The 19,844-nt window shown below is 42.6% G+C and overlaps 1 protein-coding gene across 1 annotated transcript in view; it reads left to right on the plus strand.

Moving 5' to 3' along the window:
• nnt (nicotinamide nucleotide transhydrogenase) overlaps positions 1 to 11,354 on the plus strand; it is a 21,609-nt gene extending 10,255 nt beyond the window's left edge. Inside the window, exons 13-22 of the mRNA XM_088281868.1 lie at positions 1,622 to 1,767; positions 1,959 to 2,154; positions 2,411 to 2,644; positions 3,140 to 3,300; positions 4,089 to 4,268; positions 4,549 to 4,708; positions 7,439 to 7,520; positions 8,834 to 8,952; positions 9,630 to 9,745; positions 10,901 to 11,354. Of these exons, the coding sequence (XP_088137994.1) occupies positions 1,622 to 1,767; positions 1,959 to 2,154; positions 2,411 to 2,644; positions 3,140 to 3,300; positions 4,089 to 4,268; positions 4,549 to 4,708; positions 7,439 to 7,520; positions 8,834 to 8,952; positions 9,630 to 9,745; positions 10,901 to 11,044 (1,538 nt within the window). The 3' untranslated portion in view covers positions 11,045 to 11,354. The remainder of the gene's footprint in view (positions 1 to 1,621; positions 1,768 to 1,958; positions 2,155 to 2,410; positions 2,645 to 3,139; positions 3,301 to 4,088; positions 4,269 to 4,548; positions 4,709 to 7,438; positions 7,521 to 8,833; positions 8,953 to 9,629; positions 9,746 to 10,900) is intronic.
• Positions 11,355 to 19,844: the final 8,490 nt, after the last annotated feature.

A 19,844-nucleotide genomic window follows, 5' to 3' on the forward strand; every position in this document is an offset into this window, starting at 1 on the left:
TTCATGATGTGGCACATTTTGTAACCAATATTTAGTAAAAAAAAAAAACGCAATGCTGCTGTAATTTGCCTCTTTTCTCAGTGGCACTGTTGTTTTTTTTTTTCCCAAAAAATTTAATTTTACATTCCGTGGAAGTTGCAATCATCATATCGAATGTTGACCAATCACAAGATTTCGTTGGATATTTTGGGACCATTGACGATAAAAATGCCCAAAATAGTATCCAGTGTTCCCTTGTTGTGTCATGGTTCATCAACCACAACCCGACCATGTGGCCGATTTTATTGTGCAATGCGTTGTCATCCACTTGTTTACTACACACATCCTCGCTCTAAATACATAACTGTGGTTTAGGGCGAAGAGAGTAATTAATGCCATTTGTCACAAGTTTTGGAATAGAAAATACGTGCGCTGTCACGCTACGTACGAGATGCAGCCATGTCATTGTAAATAAGATTTGCTGATCACAACCATACCTTGGCCAACGCATGGAGCCGTGGAAATGTGGCTTTATTTACGAAAGGATGTTTCGCCTGCTTTGGGAAGCCCCCGCCCAGGCCCGACCCCCATAGTCCTGTTTGGGGAGTGTGGGAGATTTTCCAAATCTGGACGCTTTTGCCTCTGAGGCGTTCTTCTATTTTGACTTGAACCACTTTAGCGTGTTAAATACTCAAAAGTGGTGCATAGATACACTCGTTTACCCTTAAATTCATCAATGGTTACAAATGTACATCTTAAAGTGGTTTACCGCATGAGCCACAAACCTCAAGCAGCAGCAAAACTTGACCAATTCAGACGAGCTCTGTCGGTTGAATTTGCGCGCCTTTTTTTTGGACGACGGCACTTATTGTTCCTGCAGGGATGTAAGTCGGGCAACACGACGTCCAGTCAAACTTAAAAAATCCCAATGCAATTCAATGTACATTTTAAAGGGGAAGTCAAGTCACAAGTTCTTCACGATAATTTGTTCTACGCAACCCCACGAGTGTAAACGCAGTATCCTGGTTCATGGAAAATGAATTACGCTGCAAAATCTGCCCGTTTTAAATCCATCTCGGGGGTTGCTGTTGACTGAAAATGACATCACAGTTTTAAATGAAAAATTATTTGTGAAACTCACTTCCCTTTGAGTCGGCTACTGCCTGTTCAGTTGACATTTTTAGAAAGCAGTTACAAATATATATATTTTTTTTAAATTAGGCAACACTAGTTTTTTATTTTTGGTTTTGATTTTTTTTTCTTGTATCAACTGTATAAATTGAAATGTTTTTGTGTCCCGCTGACTATTCTATCACAAACTAATTTTTCATCAGGACTAACTCAGTCATTTTATTGTGTTTTTTGCCTAAATTGTCGGCGGTGAGTATCGGCACCTCCACGAGTACCTAATACCTTAAAATACGTCTAGTATCGGCCCGATACCGATACCTGGTATCGGTACTCACACATTCTTATTCGTACGGCATCAGCGCAAGCTTCAGTTAGCCTCCTAGATTGGCCAAACTCAGCGTTAACCTCACACACGTACGGATTTGTAATCTTATTTAAGCCCAATTATGGTTTCTGTGCATACCCTGCATGAGTTAATTTTTTTTTTTTTTTTTGTCTATTTTGCCAAAAGGTGGTTTCCTGGTGACTCAGAAGATGTTGGACATGTTCAAGCGTCCCACCGATCCCCCGGAGTACAACTACCTCTACCTGCTTCCGGCTGGTGTGTTCGTGGGCGGATACGCCGCAGCGCTACAGTCGGGCTACAACATTGAGCAGGTGGAGAATTTTGATCGTATAAAATGCTGCGTCCATTTTAAGAGTCCATCAAAGTTGCACACTGGCATGTGAAAGTTAGGTCATCATCCTTTTTATGTGGTCTTTGTTTGTCCAGATGTTGAACACAACCCGTCCATGTAAACAGTCCTATTTTTTTTTTTTAAGCATTATACATCCCCTCCTCTCACCAGATGATGTACTTGGGTTCCGGAATGTGCTGCGTCGGCGCCCTGGCTGGCCTGTCCAACCAATCCACAGCCCGCCTGGGTAACACCTTGGGTATCATGGGAGTCGCCGGGGGCATCGCCGCCACTCTGGGGGCGCTCAAGCCGAGTCCTGAGCTCCTGGCGCAGATGAGCGCCGCGATGGCTGTCGGCGGAACCGCCGGTGAGTCTGACGTGATGTGCCACGTGGGAGGTGTTTTGTTTGGATGTGCACTGTGTGTGTGTGTGTGTGTTTGTTGTGCGCGCGCGTTGTCGGCTTGGATAGATTAAGCGGCAGGTGTGTAGCGTGCGGAGGAGGTTTGTGATCGGCGCATCAAACGGAGTGTGCCTCATTTGTTGCGGGACTTGGAGGGTTGTGTGTGTGCGTGTGTGCGTGTGTGTGTGTGTGTGTATTTAATCATTTGTTTTGCCCTGTACAGGTCTGACCATTGCTAAGAGAATCCAGATCAGCGACCTGCCCCAGCTGGTGGCTGCCTTCCACAGTTTGGTGGGCTTGGCGGCCGTGCTGACGTGCGTGGCCGAATACATGGTGGAGTATCCTCACTTTGCCACCGATCCTGCGGCCAATCTCACAAAGATCGTGGCCTACCTGGGCACCTTCATTGGCGGAATCACTTTCAGCGGCTCGTTGGTGGCTTACGGCAAATTGCAAGGTTCGGGAAAAGTTCATGGTGGGCTTTTGGCTGAGTAGACATCACTATTCCCAAAAAGTTAGAGGTATAGTCTTATAACACAGTCTTTGTTATAAGTTTGGATAAACTATTGCAATATTTACCACAAACCAACATTCATACTCAACTTTTCTGTTTTTGTCGGATTCTTTTTTTTAATCCTGTCTAATGAGTTCTGAAATATTTGCATTTTCTGGTTTCTGCCAAATCGAAAAATCCGGTCATGCCACACTGAATTCGAGACGTCAACGCATTGCCTCTTTAAATTGGGCGGTAGCCTGAGCAAATAGCACACGACTGCCAACATTTCTCATTTAAGGGGGGGAAAAAAAAAAAGATAATTAATATGATAAATTATTGCCATGCCTGGCTCAAATAATAATGGTTGATTTTCAGTCTGGGTTTAAATAAACCATCCATCGTCAATCCAGCCGAAGTGATTCCATTTCCTCATTCTCTTTTTTTTTCATCGCCCAGGTATGCTGAACAGCGCCCCCCTGATTCTTCCCGCCCGCCACGCCCTGAACGCCTCTCTGATGGCCGGCAGCATCGGGGGGATGATCCCCTACATGCTGGACCCCAGCTACGTCACAGGCATCACATGCCTCGGCTCCGTCTCCGCTCTCTCGGCCATCATGGTACGAATCGCGTGCAAGCGTTTCTGGAGCGCGGTCGCGTGCGCACAGCGGAGCATTCATTTTAACGCCGACTGAATCGGGACGTGTTAACGCTGACGGACGGCGTATAGAAGAATGTTGATTTCGTAGTTTCATCAGGAGGGCGAGGCGGAGGGAGGCAAGTCAATAAGCGGCCGAGCAATCTGTTAATCGTCTGGCAACCATCGTGGCAAAAAAAACAAAACAAAAAAAAAAAGAACTTTGTGCAGCTTCCTTCTTGTACTTGAATATAATTAAAGTCAACTTCGCCACGGTAACGTTAACCTTTTGAAAAAATTCCCCGAGAGTTTCACACCATTGACCAGTACTTATGAATCGAAAGCTTTCCAGCTTTAAAATCCATCGTAAATAGCGGAGAAGGCCAACTAACGAAGCGGAACGCATATCAGTCATTCTAATAAAAAGATGTTCCATCGGCGGCTTTGCAAATGAGCTCTTAGCCAATCCGCACATCTGCAAGTAGCCCCAACGGATGAATCGGGGCCTCAGCTTGGCTGAATATCGAATCGTCTCCAATCAGGCTCTTATCGTCTCGTGCATCATCTTCGTTCGAGGAAGACCATGAATAATGGATGATGACGAGAAAGCTGCGGCCTTTTCGTTTTATTGCTTCTTTGCATTTTCTTTTAAGCGGCATCCAAGCTTAGCACTCTTTTGTTTCAATGCATTAAATCATCCCCTTTTTTTTTTTTTTTTTTCTGCGAATCGCAGGTGTCTTGGCCCTAACATATTTTTACATTTTCCTCCAGGGAGTAACCTTAACGGCGGCCATCGGTGGTGCCGACATGCCGGTGGTGATCACCGTGCTGAACAGCTACTCGGGATGGGCCTTGTGCGCCGAGGGCTTCCTGCTCAACAACAATCTCCTGACCATTGTTGGGGCGCTCATCGGTTCATCCGGTGCCATTTTGTCATACATCATGTGTGTGGTGAGTTGGGATGGTTTTAGATGAAATGCAAATGACGCATCTTCTGTCATGGCTTCGATTTGAGAAAAAGTTGAACTTGTTTAAGAATGTTGGTAAAATTGTTGTTCCTCTAACGTCCACTAGGAGGACCTCTCATGTTATCATAGTGGCTAAGTCGTTAAGGCGCTAAACCTTCAGGCCTCACATGTGTGCTGTTCACGACGATTTACCCTCGGTCCTGACAATAAATAAAGTTGACACATAATGAGACGATAACAATGAAAGCAACTTTTCCCGTCAGGCCATGAACCGCTCGCTGGCGAATGTGATCCTGGGAGGCTACGGCACGTCTTCCACCGGCACTGGGAAGCCCATGGAGATCACAGGGACGCACACCGAGGTCAACGTGGATCAGACGGTGGACATGATTAAGGAGTCCCAGAGCATTATTATCACTCCAGGTAACATACACACACTCCACAGAACTTGTACGCAAGTCAAAAAAAAAAAACAAAAAAAAAACACGGCACTTTGCCAGTCATCCCCTTTGAGGCTTTTGCAAAGTGTGTGTTCTGTTTATTTAACCCTTTCTTGACCCGTGTTACATCATCGTTTCGCTAGGCTAATTGACAAGGTTGGGCCCCCCCCCATACACACTTACAATGACAGGAGCACACATTCTTGGGCCCTTGTGTGGTCGTGTCTGGTAAAATTCTACAACGCACTGCGTGCTCTCATGTCATTGAAAGTGGCCGGAAAATTAGGTGTCATGCAAAATGTGCGAAAATAAAATTTTGCACGATTATTCTGTCGTATTTTCAGTAGGCTGCTTGATTGCTGAAATATTTGACAGCTGCAGCCCGACATTCTACTGCCCAATTATCTTGTCATGTTTTTATTGTTTAATAAAACCCTTTCTTGGGGGGGGGGGGTGTTACACATGTTCATCCAAATTGCTAATTTGCTCCTCAAATGAAGTCATTGATGAGTAAAATTGCTCATCAAAGAAATGTTATTTCATGCCTTGTGTTAAAATAGTTTTACCACCCGTTTGTCATTTCCAGCTGTAAGAAACTCCAACAGCACATTTAAGTGAACTTTTACAAAGTTCTGAATAGTTTGAGCCTGATGTGTGTGTATAACGTTGTGATACAATATTTGACTTTTGTGTAACTAATGGACGACATCGATGATCGTATCAGACAGCCTGACCAAAAAGGGGCCAAAATAAAGTCTGAGTTGGACGGAGTTGCGGGAAAAAATGGTTTCGATTTGTTTTTCTTCAACTTTTCAACAAATCGAAAAAGATAATTCCAGAAATATTTGTCAAAGTCAGCATTAGTCAAAATCGGAGAAATTCAGAATTATTTGAGCAAAGCCTATCAAAGAGAGTTGGACTGTCAAGAAAAAAAATAAAAAAGTCAAATGTTTTATTTACGGGTTTGGTCCAAGCAGCTTTAACTTTGATACGTTGACTGAAAGTATCCAGTGTTAAGGTTTTACTACTGCTGATGTCATCATTGCTGGAACACGGTGTAATCAAAACGGCTGATTATTTTCTCTACGGCAGTAATCAGCACTAGACTGCAGCGTGCCGCCCTTTTTCGTCCGTCCTCGTGTTTCCACTTGAACTATTTTCGACCAATTTCAGCCGTCTGTCACCTCACCTCATTGACATTTGGGGAAAACATTAAGAATTCAAAATGTTTTGCCTGCTTTGTCCGGCCCATCTCCCTTCAGCTTTCTTTTTTCTCTCCAAAATGTGGAATGTTGGGAAACAACTGTGCTGAATAATTTACGTGTTTCTTTTGCCTCCATTTTTTTTCCTCTACTGTTGGAAAATCTGGACCGTTTACTGCTAATTGGTGTAGCCGAGCAAGATGTTTTGTGATTGGTTGAGGTTTTCGTTGGCACCCACGTCATTCACTAGGCGTGGGTGCACCTATTAACTCATTTAATCCCAGAAATTTTCATTAGAGGAAACCCCTCAATTCCAGCGTTTTTCTGGATTTTAACTGATTTTGCGAGGCCAACAGAATTTTGTGTTCTAATGCTATAAAAACACAGAGTATTGGTGCAAAAAAAAACAACAAAAAAAATGTATAAATACGTCTTTGGGAGGCGGGGACTACGTTTTTGAAAACGTATGTTTGTCTTTATGGATTGAATGAGTTAATGGAAAGTCAAATTGCATCCAATTAATCAATGGGATGGTCCGTAGAATAATCAATTAAAAAAAAAAGTTTGCTCACTCTGGTCCTTGCTACTTGGTTACTGCACGTTAAATAGCAAAATGTGGGAAAATGTTGTCCGCTGGTGAATTGACGAAATGGATCATCGCAAATATAAAAATAACAACTACAGTTGCGGTCACTTGGTACACACGGCATTCTCACGTTTCAATTGTGCTTAAGGACACGATGCTTCACCACATCTAGACGAATACACATCGACGCCGGTGCCAGCATCCAACGTTTTATTGCTGATTTGGCAAAATGCGACCACTGGCAGTGGAGTTCTTTTGAAGTCGGCTGGTTCCCTTTTTTTTTTTTTTTCCTTTTTCTTTTTAAGTGTACGTGCTCGGGCACTCTAACTCGAGCACAACCGCATTAGCACGTTCTGTGGGCTCGTAAAACGCATTCACGGCGGGTTGTCTGCGAGCGGTTGAGGGGCGAGGAGGGTCAGCTGCAGACTGCACTTCAAAAACCATCCTGCCGTGTTCATGCCTGATCACGCTGGTGGGTTTTGAACTGCCAATCACGCTTCTGCTATAAATAGGCCGCGTACTTTCGTAATCATGATTTATATTTAAAAGGAGACTTTTCGGTTTCTAATATTTGTGGTGACCTCATTCCGTGTGTGCGTATGCAAATTTCAGGAAAACCAATTTAAACTAGATTAACAATAATAACCTCAATGAAATTATGAAATATAATTTAATTTTTGATGGAGCTCTTGTATTAGCTCCTCCTACTTGCATTAATAATTCTATTTTTTAATTTTATTTTATTTGACATTTTATATGAACATGCGTTTTTGATCATATTATTTAGCAGATGAATACCCGTCATGAGCAATTTTATTGTTTCATATTTATGAGTGATGAATAGCTATTGTTGCTCTGGCACCATTTCTGTCACAAAATAAATAATAATTATTTTTTTTTTCTTAATTAAATTTTTTTCTTGCAGGTTATGGTCTTTGCGCGGCGAAGGCACAGTACCCAATTGCCGAGTTGGTGAAGAATCTCAAAGATGCTGGCAAGGACGTCCGGTAAATTCCACACCCCCGAACTCCACCCCGGCCGTTCTTCTTCTCCAAGTTAACATTCTTTACTCCCAACGATGATTATCGTTTTTGGCACGTCACATGCACCACCCCTGTTGCGCTCTCCAATATAAACTCCATTAGAATAAACCGTCGAACAAACAAGCTAATGTTTGTCGTAATTGTGTGCTAAAGTGGATGATGGAACCCCGGGGCACTCGATACTTTTCAATGAATTCCAGTAAAACCTCCGTGTTCATGTGCCGCAAATGATGTCAATTAGCGAAAATTGCATCAAGGCCAACGAAAGAAGAAAGGGAGGAGGTTGCGACTTGTGTCGGTGGAAGGTCGTTGACCAAATGTCAGCGCAACAAGAAAGGACAAACACGAGAAGGATAAATGAGGAAAGGCTGAGCGGAAGCCCGTGTAATTGTCCCACCTCCGTTCTCCGCTGCTCGCGAGATATTTTGGCGCATTTGTACTTGATTAGAGAGAAAGCGGGTGGTCAGAGTTCAAGAAAAGGAAAGAGAGCATTTTCCCTTCGCTTTACTTTGCTCCGTTTTCTAATTCTTAATGACTGTAATCCCATTTAATCTTACATTCCAGGTGTGCTGTCTCCCACCCCCCCCAAAAAAAAAAATTCACTCTCACTTCCATCGCGTTGACCGCGTCCAAAGTGTCTTTTTTGAAGCCGCCGCTTAATATATCCCAGATGGCGCTGGCCGCCTGCTCTCTGCTCCTGCCTACAATCACCAAACTAATACGAGTTAATCCCAATCCAAACGGCGACTGACATTACACCACATGGTGGCTTTATTCTTGTTCCCCCAAACTAACAGTAGGAGAAATAATTATTTGAGCCTCTGCTGAATTTGTAAGATGTGACTTTAAGATGCTTCCTTTGGCTTTCGTCTTTTTCCGGTGGATTTGTCACACCGTTGCAGTTTTGGGCAGAGCTGCAGTCTTGTTCCTGACAATTCCCTGACAGCTCTTTAGTATATTCCGATTTTAACGTATGAAATGAATTCCGATGCCGAGTTATGATTACGGGTTATTGATATAGGTTGAATTTCCAAAACTGTGAGCCACGTGGGCATCAGCCAATCTGCGGGAGACAGAATTCCGCCTTGCGTTGTTGGGGGATCAAGTAGACAATTTACATTTGATAACTTTTATATTGAATATTTTGGACTGATATTTTGTCCATTACCATAATGAGTCAACAGGCATAAAATTGGAGACAAAAGAATTTATTTATTTATTTTTTAAAGGTTATGTTGATGGTTATCAAAAATAGTAATTGCATTATGTTGCTCCAGGTTTGGGATCCACCCCGTCGCCGGCCGTATGCCCGGTCAGCTCAACGTGCTGTTGGCCGAAGCCGGCGTCCCGTACGACATTGTCCTGGAGATGGACGAAATTAACGAAGACTTCCCTGGTAAGATGAGCTGCGTCATGCAAGTAGGAATGCGCAGAACAAAATGACATCCAATTATAGGACGTGTCCATCGTATCAGGGTTCTCGTAGTTTGATTTATTTAATTATATATTTATTTTAAATAGTCATTTTTTTTATTTTATATTCATTCAGTTAGCTTTTTATTATTTTTATGAGCAGGTTTGTTGGGTTGTATTCATTTGTATTTTTTTCAAAATACTTATTTTTAGTTTAATTTTCATTAGTTTTAACATTAGTTTTAGTTTTTAAAAAAAAATATATATATATATATATTGTATGCAAGATTTAAAAAAAAAAAAAAAAAAAGTTCACTAATGGTGTACAATTCTCCGACGACACTTTGACCTTCCTTCTATATGGACGTGCAGCAATACCAAAATAAATACATTTAAAATGTAGAAAATGAATTGACAAAGACAAAAACCAAGGCCATTTTATTTTGTTAAGTTTTCATGAACTATAATGATGTTGGTGCTCACAGACGTAAAGAATTTTACCTTGAAACTTGCAACCTTTGTCAGGCCACTGGAACTATGACGCAAATTTATTCCCAAGAAAGAAAGAAGATTGCACAACAACCACTAAACGTTCCCACTTGAACGTGGGAGTCATAAGGCGGTTCCTACTTAATTGAATATTCTCGTGTGTCCCATCAGAGACCGACCTGGTCCTGGTGATCGGCGCCAACGACACGGTGAACTCGGCCGCCCAAGAAGACCCCAACTCCATCATCGCCGGCATGCCTGTGCTGGAGGTCTGGAAGGCGAAGCAGGTGAGGCACATCTGGCACACGCTCGCTCCGTCGTAACATTTACGTCCTCGGGCCCGAATAGATAAAAGAGCAACAGATGAGTTGATGTTGCGAGAAACACACACGCATAGCCGGCGAGACGCTTCCAGCTCCAGGTGCAGTCCCATCCTGATCAAATTAGAGGTGACTGTGTCCCTGTGGAATGGCATCGCTCCGAGATCTGGGATTGATACCATTTGCCCACAGCGGTCTTAACGAAACGTTGCCATCGTAGGAACTGACCTAGATGAATTTGTTGAATTAAATTTGGCCTTTAACTTTTTCCATCTCACTGTCAGAATAATTATTTATTCTTAAAAATTTCGTTCCTATTTTTGAACATGGTTGCCTTTCTACTAAGTGAAGTGTCGCTATTGATGTGAGATGATGGGCGTGTATGTAAAAGATTTTCTATGTTATGAATAAGTTCACAAATATTTACATAAATTGAATTAAGATGTCTCTCACACACACACACACACACACGTGTACTACATCTATGTGTTGAATATGAATGACGTCAATATCTGCATTGACGTGGTTGCTCTGCATGTTAGCGTCTGCTCCATGCTCCTTGTGAGTATTGTCATTTCTATGTTTGGAATTTTATATATATATGTGTATGTATATAGATTTAAAAAAAATCAATACATAAACACCTTAAAAATACAATTCTGTCATAACCTGAGGACTGCCTCCACCCGAGGGAAATAGAATGAGGCGGTCCACTTAAACGCACACACACACACACACGCAGACTAACATGAGCATGCACTGTTTAGGAAAACGCTTTTAAACAGTCTGCAAAGTGAAGCTTGAATAAGCCATTTGGGAGGATAAACTTCCTGAACTTTTCCGCTCAAAACAGCAACAAAGTGTGTTTTTGGCACCGACGGGATTAAATTATCACCTGAAATGAAACAGGGGGGCGGAGGGAATTCATGCGGCAGATGTTAGCGAATCCTGGAGCGGCAAGGGCTTCGCAATTAGCATGCAGTGCTGCCGCGCGTCCCTTGACTTAGGAGTTCAATTTGTTCCGTGACCATGCTTGTAACTCAAATCACACGTCTCTCAGATTTACTGACACGTTTCAAATACGAAAAATAAATGTTTGTGTTCTCTCCCGTTTTGCCGCAGGTGGTGGTGATGAAACGCTCGCTGGGCGTGGGCTACGCCGCCGTGGACAACCCCATCTTCTACAAGCCCAACACGGCCATGTTGCTGGGCGACGCCAAGAAGACGTGCGACGCCCTGCAAGCCAAGGTCCGCGAGGCTCAGTGAGGCACGCGCCGCCCTCGCACAAAAAAAAAAAAAAAAGAAAAGGGAACCACTCCGAGGCTCCGGCGGCATCTTTGCACGTGTCCCGTCAAAAACGACTCTTCACAATTAGACAAATGGTAACGGATCTCGTACGTGTGGTATTTGTGCAGTTACAGATTTTTGTTTTAGCGTCTAGATGAAGGAAGATATGCGAAATGAAACTTTTAGTCAATAGATATTGAAAACGCAAGTTTATTTTCTTTTTAATAACCGAGAGAATGACATTTCTGAGAATCCATTCCTGTTTTTTTTTTGTTGTTTGTCATGTTTTCCGACAATCCCTTTTTAATGGTTCACATTTTCATTACTCGCTGGAAAACATAAGCAATATGATCCAAACAGTTTTGCAAAGGCCTTTCTTTGACAGTTTTATACTGTTGACAAATTTTTAAGGTTATTCATGCTTCTTGAATTATGATTTGGGCCTTGTAATGGACCTTTCAAATAACACTTTTTGACTGTCCAACAAAAAGACGTTTTCCAAGTTATTTCTTCATTTTGTAAAAACAACAACAAAAGATATATTTCAGCCTCAGATAAAGATGAAAAATGTCGCAACTTGCTTTTCATTGGACAGCGATGAGATCTTGCATTCGGATATTTAAAGCTGTATCTGATTTCGCCAAGTGTGTAATCTGGCATTTGTGTTATTGCCTCTTAAGGAAGTTTCACAGCGAGCTTGTTAAACAGGCCCCATTCGGTAGCTTGCGGGCCACGTCGAACCTTTTTCGGCTGGATTTACACTGCAGGTGCATGATTCGATTAAGTTGTGTATGAAATAAAAATGTGCCTCAAATGTTTCAAAATAAACACGTATGAAAGATTAAATTCAAAAGTTTTGAACTCAAGTAAAATACAACTGAACTGTACTTAATCAGTGATTCCTTTACTTGCCACTAGATGGAGTACTACAATTTGCGAAACGCGGCAAGCCAACCATTTTTTTTTTTTTTAATTACATTTATGCAAACTGATAGCAAAAAATGAGAATTGTCACTTGCGGTTTAAATCCAGCTCATAGCGCTTGGCGTTATTTTTCCCGGTTTGAGGAACAATAAAAGGGGTCACGCCATTTCAAGTCTTTTAAATGTTCTGTGAGACCCGCTGATGTGTACTAACCCCTGGGACCGTTCCGCCATGTTGACCACCGTTTTCGCTCTACCTCCTCTCACACACACACACACACGACCAATACCGTTTTCACGATATTTCCATCATTAATTTTTATGTGTCGTTGAACCACCTGACCTCATTTTGCCGAAGTCTTGTTTGAAGTTTTGCTAATACTTTGTGTACTTACATGGAATTGCATGAAAGCTTAATGGCGTTAACGCTGTGGGCGAAACATTTAGATCGACTCAATATTCGGAGCTTGTTTCCCTAAACTAAGAACCGCAATTTAGAAATTTCTCTGCCCCCACCGCCCCCCCCCCCCCTCCCATGGAAAATATTTTTGTAATGTGATATTTGTGAAGCACAGCTATTGGGATTTGAAACTTCATTGCGCCATGATAGGGAAATGTACTGTGAATGTTCTTTTCCGCTTTTGTTGATCATGGAGCGTCATCCCTAATAAATAAACTTGTATTTACACTAGATAGCAAACGTTGTGTGGTGGGGATTTTTTTTGTTTGTTTGTTTTTTTTTTGGGGTTGTTGTTTGTTCTGACTACTATCTGCTGGGACTTTTCCATGAAAGTCCATTTACAAACTAGTATCATATAGTGGAACATTTTTGTTCTGCTCCTAATAGTTCACAATTCGAACATCTGCTGCTGACTGTGTTGCACCTTAAAAGTCATCAGAATTTAGTCAGTCAAAAATTGCAATTCGGCATCATTAAGGCAGCATCTCTCTGAGTGGAGGAGACTTGCGGGAATGTTTTTTTTTTTTGGGGGGGGGGGGGAGTATGATCTGCGCTTTAATATTAGTGTAAATAATTTTTAATTCATAGGGAAATGTTTCTAGAATAATTGTAATAATTCTAATTCCCTTTATTTTTTCAAATGTTTTTTTCAATTTTATTTTAAAATAATTATCGTGTGTCCAAGACAATCTGATAAAATGACTGGAGTTAAAAAAATAAAATAATGTACCGTTAGTCATCACTTTTTTTTTTTAAGTATTTCTGAAATGTGAATTCATTTCTATAAGCAACTTAATGTAATTGTGAATTTAAAAAAATAATATTGCATTTACTTACCATAATAAAACTGTTACAATTTTGGTTACAATTTTGAAAGTCGGAAGTGCCTTAAATTATATTTTTTTTATTTCAAATCTTTGCAGATGCGAGTTTAAAGCTCTTTATGACAGCTTTGCAGAGTTGAAATAATGCTCCACTTGGATTTGTAGTGTGCTCACTTGGTGCTTAGGTAACTCTCGAACCCTCCAGCGTGTGTGTGTGTGTGTGTGTGTTTTGTGATACAAAGGGATTGCATGAGTGGGCCATGGGGGTTGCGTTACTACCTAAGATGTAAATACAAGTTTGTGTGACATCTTCACCTCGGAGCGCCACTTGATTTGCCATTCCTCATCGACGAACCGTCTGGTTCGGGCGGGTGCCCACAGAGATGAGACGATAGGACGATGAGTGCATGCGTGTGCCATGAGGGCGGCTTCATCCCGTAACAAGTAGCACTCAGACGTTCTCTTATCTGCGCTGAGGGTGCACAACATCTGAAAGGGAGCTGTCACTCGCCACAGTGGCGGTGAGATGCGGCGATAGGGATGGAAACATTTTTGCCCCAAAAGTTTCCGATTGTGAGATCGTCTATCGTCTTTAAGGGTCTGGCCGGTGTCAGTGTTAATGGTGAAGCGCCACTTTGTGATAACAGCTAAGGTGACAGCCTCCTGCCCCCCCCCCCCCCCCCCCCCCCGGTTGTCACTCTGCCACTATTTATCCTCAACTCAGATGGATAACCCGCATGCCTCTGCCACAATAAGCCTCCATCCTCCACTCTTTGGCCTGCGACTATGCGTGCACTTTGATGAGGATGCAAATTATTTGCGGCGAGTGTGTTTTGGGGAGGCAAGCGTTTGATCGTGAGTTTGGCTTCATATTTTGTCTGCTTGCTTATTAAAATACAGCATGTATTCTATTTTAAAGACGAGTCGCATTTGGCCGGGATTTTGCTTCGTCTTCTTAAAATATGACCCAAATGGTTCAAATAATTAACTTATTTCAATGAAAAGGAGTAAACGAACCTTTCAGTTCGCTTTCATAGATTTCATAGCAGCAAAGTGGGCAGTAGAATAAAAAAAAAAAAGAAAACAGTACCAGGAAAACATTTGAATTACTATACAAATATGCTCTATAAAAACAAAAGTGAAAACTGAAGGTTTCTGTCAAACTAAAAAGTTGAATCCGCAAGGTCTGCAAAAAAACGGATTATGATCTTGATCGTTACCTTAGCTTTCTTTTGTAAGTGTATTACGGAGCACTATATTTCCTCATTGAAAAATGCATTCATATTTTTTTGCTTGTTTATTTGTTTTCTTGGCCAAGCCCCCCCGATAAATAATAATTTAAAAAAAACGCTGGAACGGATTAAAGTCATTTCCATTGATTTCAATACTGAAAGATGACTTGAGACACAGCGCAAGAAACAGAAAAATAATCAATAATCAGCAGTCGTGTCTTTTTAAACACCATATTTTGTTGTATCTCTCGCTTCTGTTTTACGCCGCGTTATAAGTCGCCCCGGAGACGCACATTTTCTCCTTAGTAGGAGTACGAACATGACAGCGAGTCATGACAACAAGTCGTACACAAAAACATTGCGGTAAATGTTTGACACATTTTAAACAAATGCAGCAGAGGCGAGGCTTGCCGACGGGGGCCTCGTTACGCATGCTCCATTTCGATATGTTATCGCAATGTGTGTATATGAAGTAATCGTCGTTGAAAGGTGTGCCGATGAAATTGTGTTTTTCTTGGGATTTGTTGACAGGGAAGGCCTCCTTCTCCTCCTCCTTAGATCAAGTAGATTAGTGGTGTGTTTCTCAGCGTGTCCTAATCAAGACCAAGGATGAAGTCTCTCCAAAGTGTTTTCTTTTTTTAACCGGTGGGGAGGGGGGGGGGGGGGGGGGGCGGAGTCACATCTGTTCCACATGTCTTGCAACAAATGGTCAGTGTAAACATGCGCTATAAGCTGTATCTGCGACTTTAATGACTTGCAGCGTGGCCATGTGACCGCCACACGTCCCCCGAGGGCGACTGTCGTAAACAGGCGCAACTATGCTTTAAACTGGTGCAACCAACAGAAGGTGCATCATGCTCATCTCTCACGCCATGCATGAGAAGGTTGGGCGGGTGGGAGTCGTGGTTTTGTTTTGCTCTCGCTTGAACGTATGCACACACTCAATATTTGTTGAACTGTGTGTGCCTCACAGACAATTCTATCACCTCATAGGTGAGGTTCAAAACTGTGACTGGTAAAAAAACCTGAAAAGGACACGCTAATTCAGTGCTTGTCAAATAGTGGGACGGGCCCCCTGGGGGGTGGGGCGAGGCTGAAGGGGGCACGTGTGAACCTGTGGAACATGCTTTTTTTCCCCCACCATACTACAATAAAGTGTAATTGCACATCCACTCCAGTAGGTGGCAATGATGCTCTCCTTGTGCCCGAGTCCGGCTCTTGAGAACCTGGATCCAGCCCCGTTTTAGAAGTCTCATTTGAATTAAGGGTGTTGGAGGAGGGAGACATCTAAAACAGGCTGGATAGGGGCTCTCGAGGACCGGATTTGGGCAATCATTTCAATTCATTCCCACCTGTTTTGGAGTTTGGATTTCATTGCTAACAAAAACAGCAGCATGTAAGCAGTCTCGCACATTAATTAGCGATTCTTGCAGATTGTCGTCCAAGTAGACTCTGAAACTCCAAAAATGTGAGTCTTGGCATCAAGGACCTACGCCAACTATAATACCTCAATAGGTGATGCTAAATAAACGGCAAAGAAAATAACGACATTGACATTTGGATTACTTTTTTTTTTTTTGTTTGCTTTTTCTCTGTTGGCCAAATGACCCCTGACACTAAATAAGGCAATCAAGGGAGTTTCCACCAAAGCCTTTTTTCTTGCTCAAATCAATCTAATGAAATCTAAAGCGCTCATTTTGAAGTTAATGCTTGAAAGGAGTGGCTGCGGTACCGAGTCCGTCCTAAAAGCTCTCAGTCGGGCCTCGGGGATACATTGCACTTTCCGAAAGACATTTGCTCTATGACAGCGAGAGATAAATGTCAAAGCAACCTGGCCAGCGAGCAACACAAATGACCTTTTTACTGTTCAATTTCATCGCCGCTTCGGGCCGGCTAATGTAAACATTGCTGCAGTGAGTCTTTTAAGCTGCTTTTATTGTCCAGCTGCTCCTCAACCTCTGGATGTAAATTGTTGAGAGACGAGGATGGGAGGAGGAGAGACAAATGAAAGAAGAGGGACTGCTTAATGTCGGACTAAAAGGCGACGGGCCGACGTGTCGCTAAGGGCCTTTTAGTGCATAATTTGTCTCTAAAACAGAGGCAATAAAGTTTTCGGGAAACAAAATGTTTATTGAAATATCTTCCAGGACCACTTGGTAAGATTTTGCTATTGTCCTAGAGATGAGAATAACACTTTTTGAAAAAACTCCAGCTTTGCAAATCTCTTTTCGGAGTCCGAGGCAGTTGCTTGCCCAGGAACGGGTTTGGTCCTCGCAGTCCTTTAGAATACTACGGTACCAAAAGATCCAACTGGTTAGATTGTACCCCCGGATCGAACCAGTTCAAGCCGCATCGGTTCCAACCAGAATTTGCTCAGAGCATCCAACGGGTTAACTTGTCCCTAGAATCCACCAAATTAAAGGGCCATTGGATCCGACTAATAAGATACATTTAAGGGTATTTTCGATGAAACAAGTTAAAAGGCACGACAGGATGCACTCAGGTTAGAGGTCGGCGTGATCCCTTTACTGGGAGAACTTTCCATTGCGTCGGTTTAATTGTTTCGAATCCAACTGGTGGCTTCCATCAGGTTGAACAGTTTTAGATCGTTTGTAGGACTCAAGAGTTTAAAGCAGCAGTGGGCAAACTACGGCCCGGGGGCCACATGCGGCCCGTTAAATGTTTAAATCCGGCCCGCCGGACTTGAAAGAAATTAAATGAATAAACCTTGTGAATGTTTTATTTTCTAAACACTGTGGTTTTTCAAAGACATATATATTGTTGTAATTATTTTGTTCACTTTCAATTAAAATGTAATTTAATTAAAAAATTAATGAATTAAATATTTTTTTTTCTACAATGAAGTGAGGTTACCAAAACACTCCTCCCATCTGCTCCTTTTCCGGCCCATCCGTCAAATTTTAGAACCCATTGTGGTCCGCCAATCAAAAAGTTTGCCCACTCCTGGTTTAATAAAAGCCAACAATTTCTTGTCTATTAGGCCTAAGAGTTTCGATTCTTTGCTTTTATATTCTCAGCATTCCCAAACAGTGGTGGTGATATTCCCAATGTTTTCCTGATCTGGACTCCGTGGTGGGCTGTGGATGAATTGGAACCCTCTGAGTTTTGTCACTTTTGCAGCAGGTCAGGCCGGGACAGCTTCTCAAAAAGCAACCATGTCCATAAAGTTTGAGCAACCACAAGAAAAGATGCGGCAAACCTTGAACATAATCCTGACGTATTCATACGGCAACTGCAATGTACACACGGCGTGAGCGTTTGTAGCCCGCCACTCCATGTGTGGGGTCCCCAGACGAGTTAAACCACTTGAGGGTGAGTGAGATCAACCCATCTAGGCCCAACGCCCCTGACCACACAAGCCTCCTCTGCAAGCGAGAACACCCCGTTCTCTGTTGCAATAAAATAAAAACTCTGTGTTCAATTAAATACGGCCGAAAAATGTCGTCTTAACTCGGCAAACCCCAAAAACAAAAAAAAACGACAACTTTAATAGCCTTGTCGGGAAATGAAAGGAAGTTATGGAAAGGATGTGAGCGGGCCGTCAATGGGAGTCGGGTATCAACCGGATGACCTCTTTGGTGTCAAGGGGGCCTCATCAGCGCTGCACAAAAGAGTTGAGTGACAATGAAAGAGAGATGGAGTTTCAGAGCCCGAGCAGAAGAAAGGAAAACATCATATCTCTTCCAGCGCTATTCTCCATCTGTCTCGCTCACTTTCTGTCTCTTGCTCGGTGTTTGTCAAACTACAAAGGCAGAAACACCTGAGCCGTCCTTTCAGCCGGCACGATGTCATGGAGGGAATGTGTGTGTATGCGTGTGTGTGTGTGTGTGTGTGTGGCAGGTGGATGTTGGTGCCTCGGTCGCTGTTTTGGTGCAAAAGAAACAACAGCAGTCTACAAAGCCCGATGGCCGGTCTTTGAATGCACCACAGCTGCATGGTGGTATATTCATGGCTTATGGGTCATGTGATGGCATCTGATGAAACGTGGATTATTTGGCTTCTTACGTATTCCCGCAAATGCAATATTCATACAAATAGATTTTTTTACATGGACGTCCGCTTGAAGAGGAGCAAGACCACAAATTTCCAAACTCACTTGGAAACTTTTGGAAATTTCCACGAACAACCCTGTCTAAACTTCAAAACTTCTCTCTGTCGAGATACTTTTTTGACACCGATTCTTATTTCGACTGGACTTTGTCGGGATCTTAGTGTTCCGGAAAAAGAGCACAAAAATTGAGTATTGCTCATACAGTTTTCAACCAAATAGAGAAGATGAATTTGCGAATCGCAAACTGTGACCAGATGGGGAATTGCTCGACCATATCTCGTGTTATCGTGGATGTTCCACATCACTTCATATCCAAATTTCCTGTTTGCAAGTATCTTGTTAACTACATTTTCAATCAATTCATCAAATATCAGCGCAAGTCGGAATAACAGCAAATCCACAATTAACGCAAAGAGAATCACATTTGATAGCTATCCTAAGAGCACTCGGATGTGGGTTGCTGCTCGTGATGATGCTGTTGATGGCGGCCCGGGTGGAAGCTTGAAAGTGCCGAGATGCCCTCATACTCGCTGCATCCTTATCAGTCAGGTGTGGCCGCCACGCAAACAAGCGCTTGTTGTGGTTGCGTGCGCGTTTCAAGTCCATGCGTAAGGGACGGACAATGGATATGTCGTGCCACCAAAAGCCGATGGATTGCTGATGGAATTTCTCCAACACAACAAATGTGTTCTCCAGTTTAGCGGAGAAAATGGATGCTTGCTTTTTGCAGACAGTGAGGAACATACAAGAGGGGTGATAGATACAAACTCATTCACTACCAGTAAAAAAAAAAAAAAAAAAATGGATCTTTGACGTCATTATCCGTCAATGGCAGTAAATGAGTTGAGCATTTTTTTTTGTGTGTATTAGAGAGCGTACAGTTCATCATGGTGTCACATCTTCTACCAGGTTGACTGCTTTTATGCAAATACAACTTTATTTATACGGCGCATTTCACGATAGCTGCAGCTGTAATCTGTCATCTGCATAGCAATGGAAGCAAATTCCATCTTTTTGTAGGATGGAACCTAGGAGCCGCAAGTACAACAAAAACAGCAAGAGCCCCAAAGCAGAACCTTGTGGAACACCATATGACTGAAAAGAGCGGCCAAATAGGATCTAAACCACTGTGGGGCGCGACCACGAATGCCCACCTGATGCTGTAAACGTGCCAGAAGAATATTTTGGAACGAACGCTCCTGTTAGATCCAACAAGACAACTCACCTTTGTCTCCAGTGTCATTTACCAAAACCGATTCGCCGATACT

The sequence above is a fragment of the Idiotropiscis lumnitzeri genome, chromosome 18 (assembly GCF_059441095.1).
Source record: "Idiotropiscis lumnitzeri isolate Australia: NSW breed Sydney's pygmy pipehorse chromosome 18, RoL_Ilum_1.0, whole genome shotgun sequence".
In the NCBI taxonomy this organism is placed as follows: domain Eukaryota; kingdom Metazoa; phylum Chordata; class Actinopteri; order Syngnathiformes; family Syngnathidae; genus Idiotropiscis; species Idiotropiscis lumnitzeri.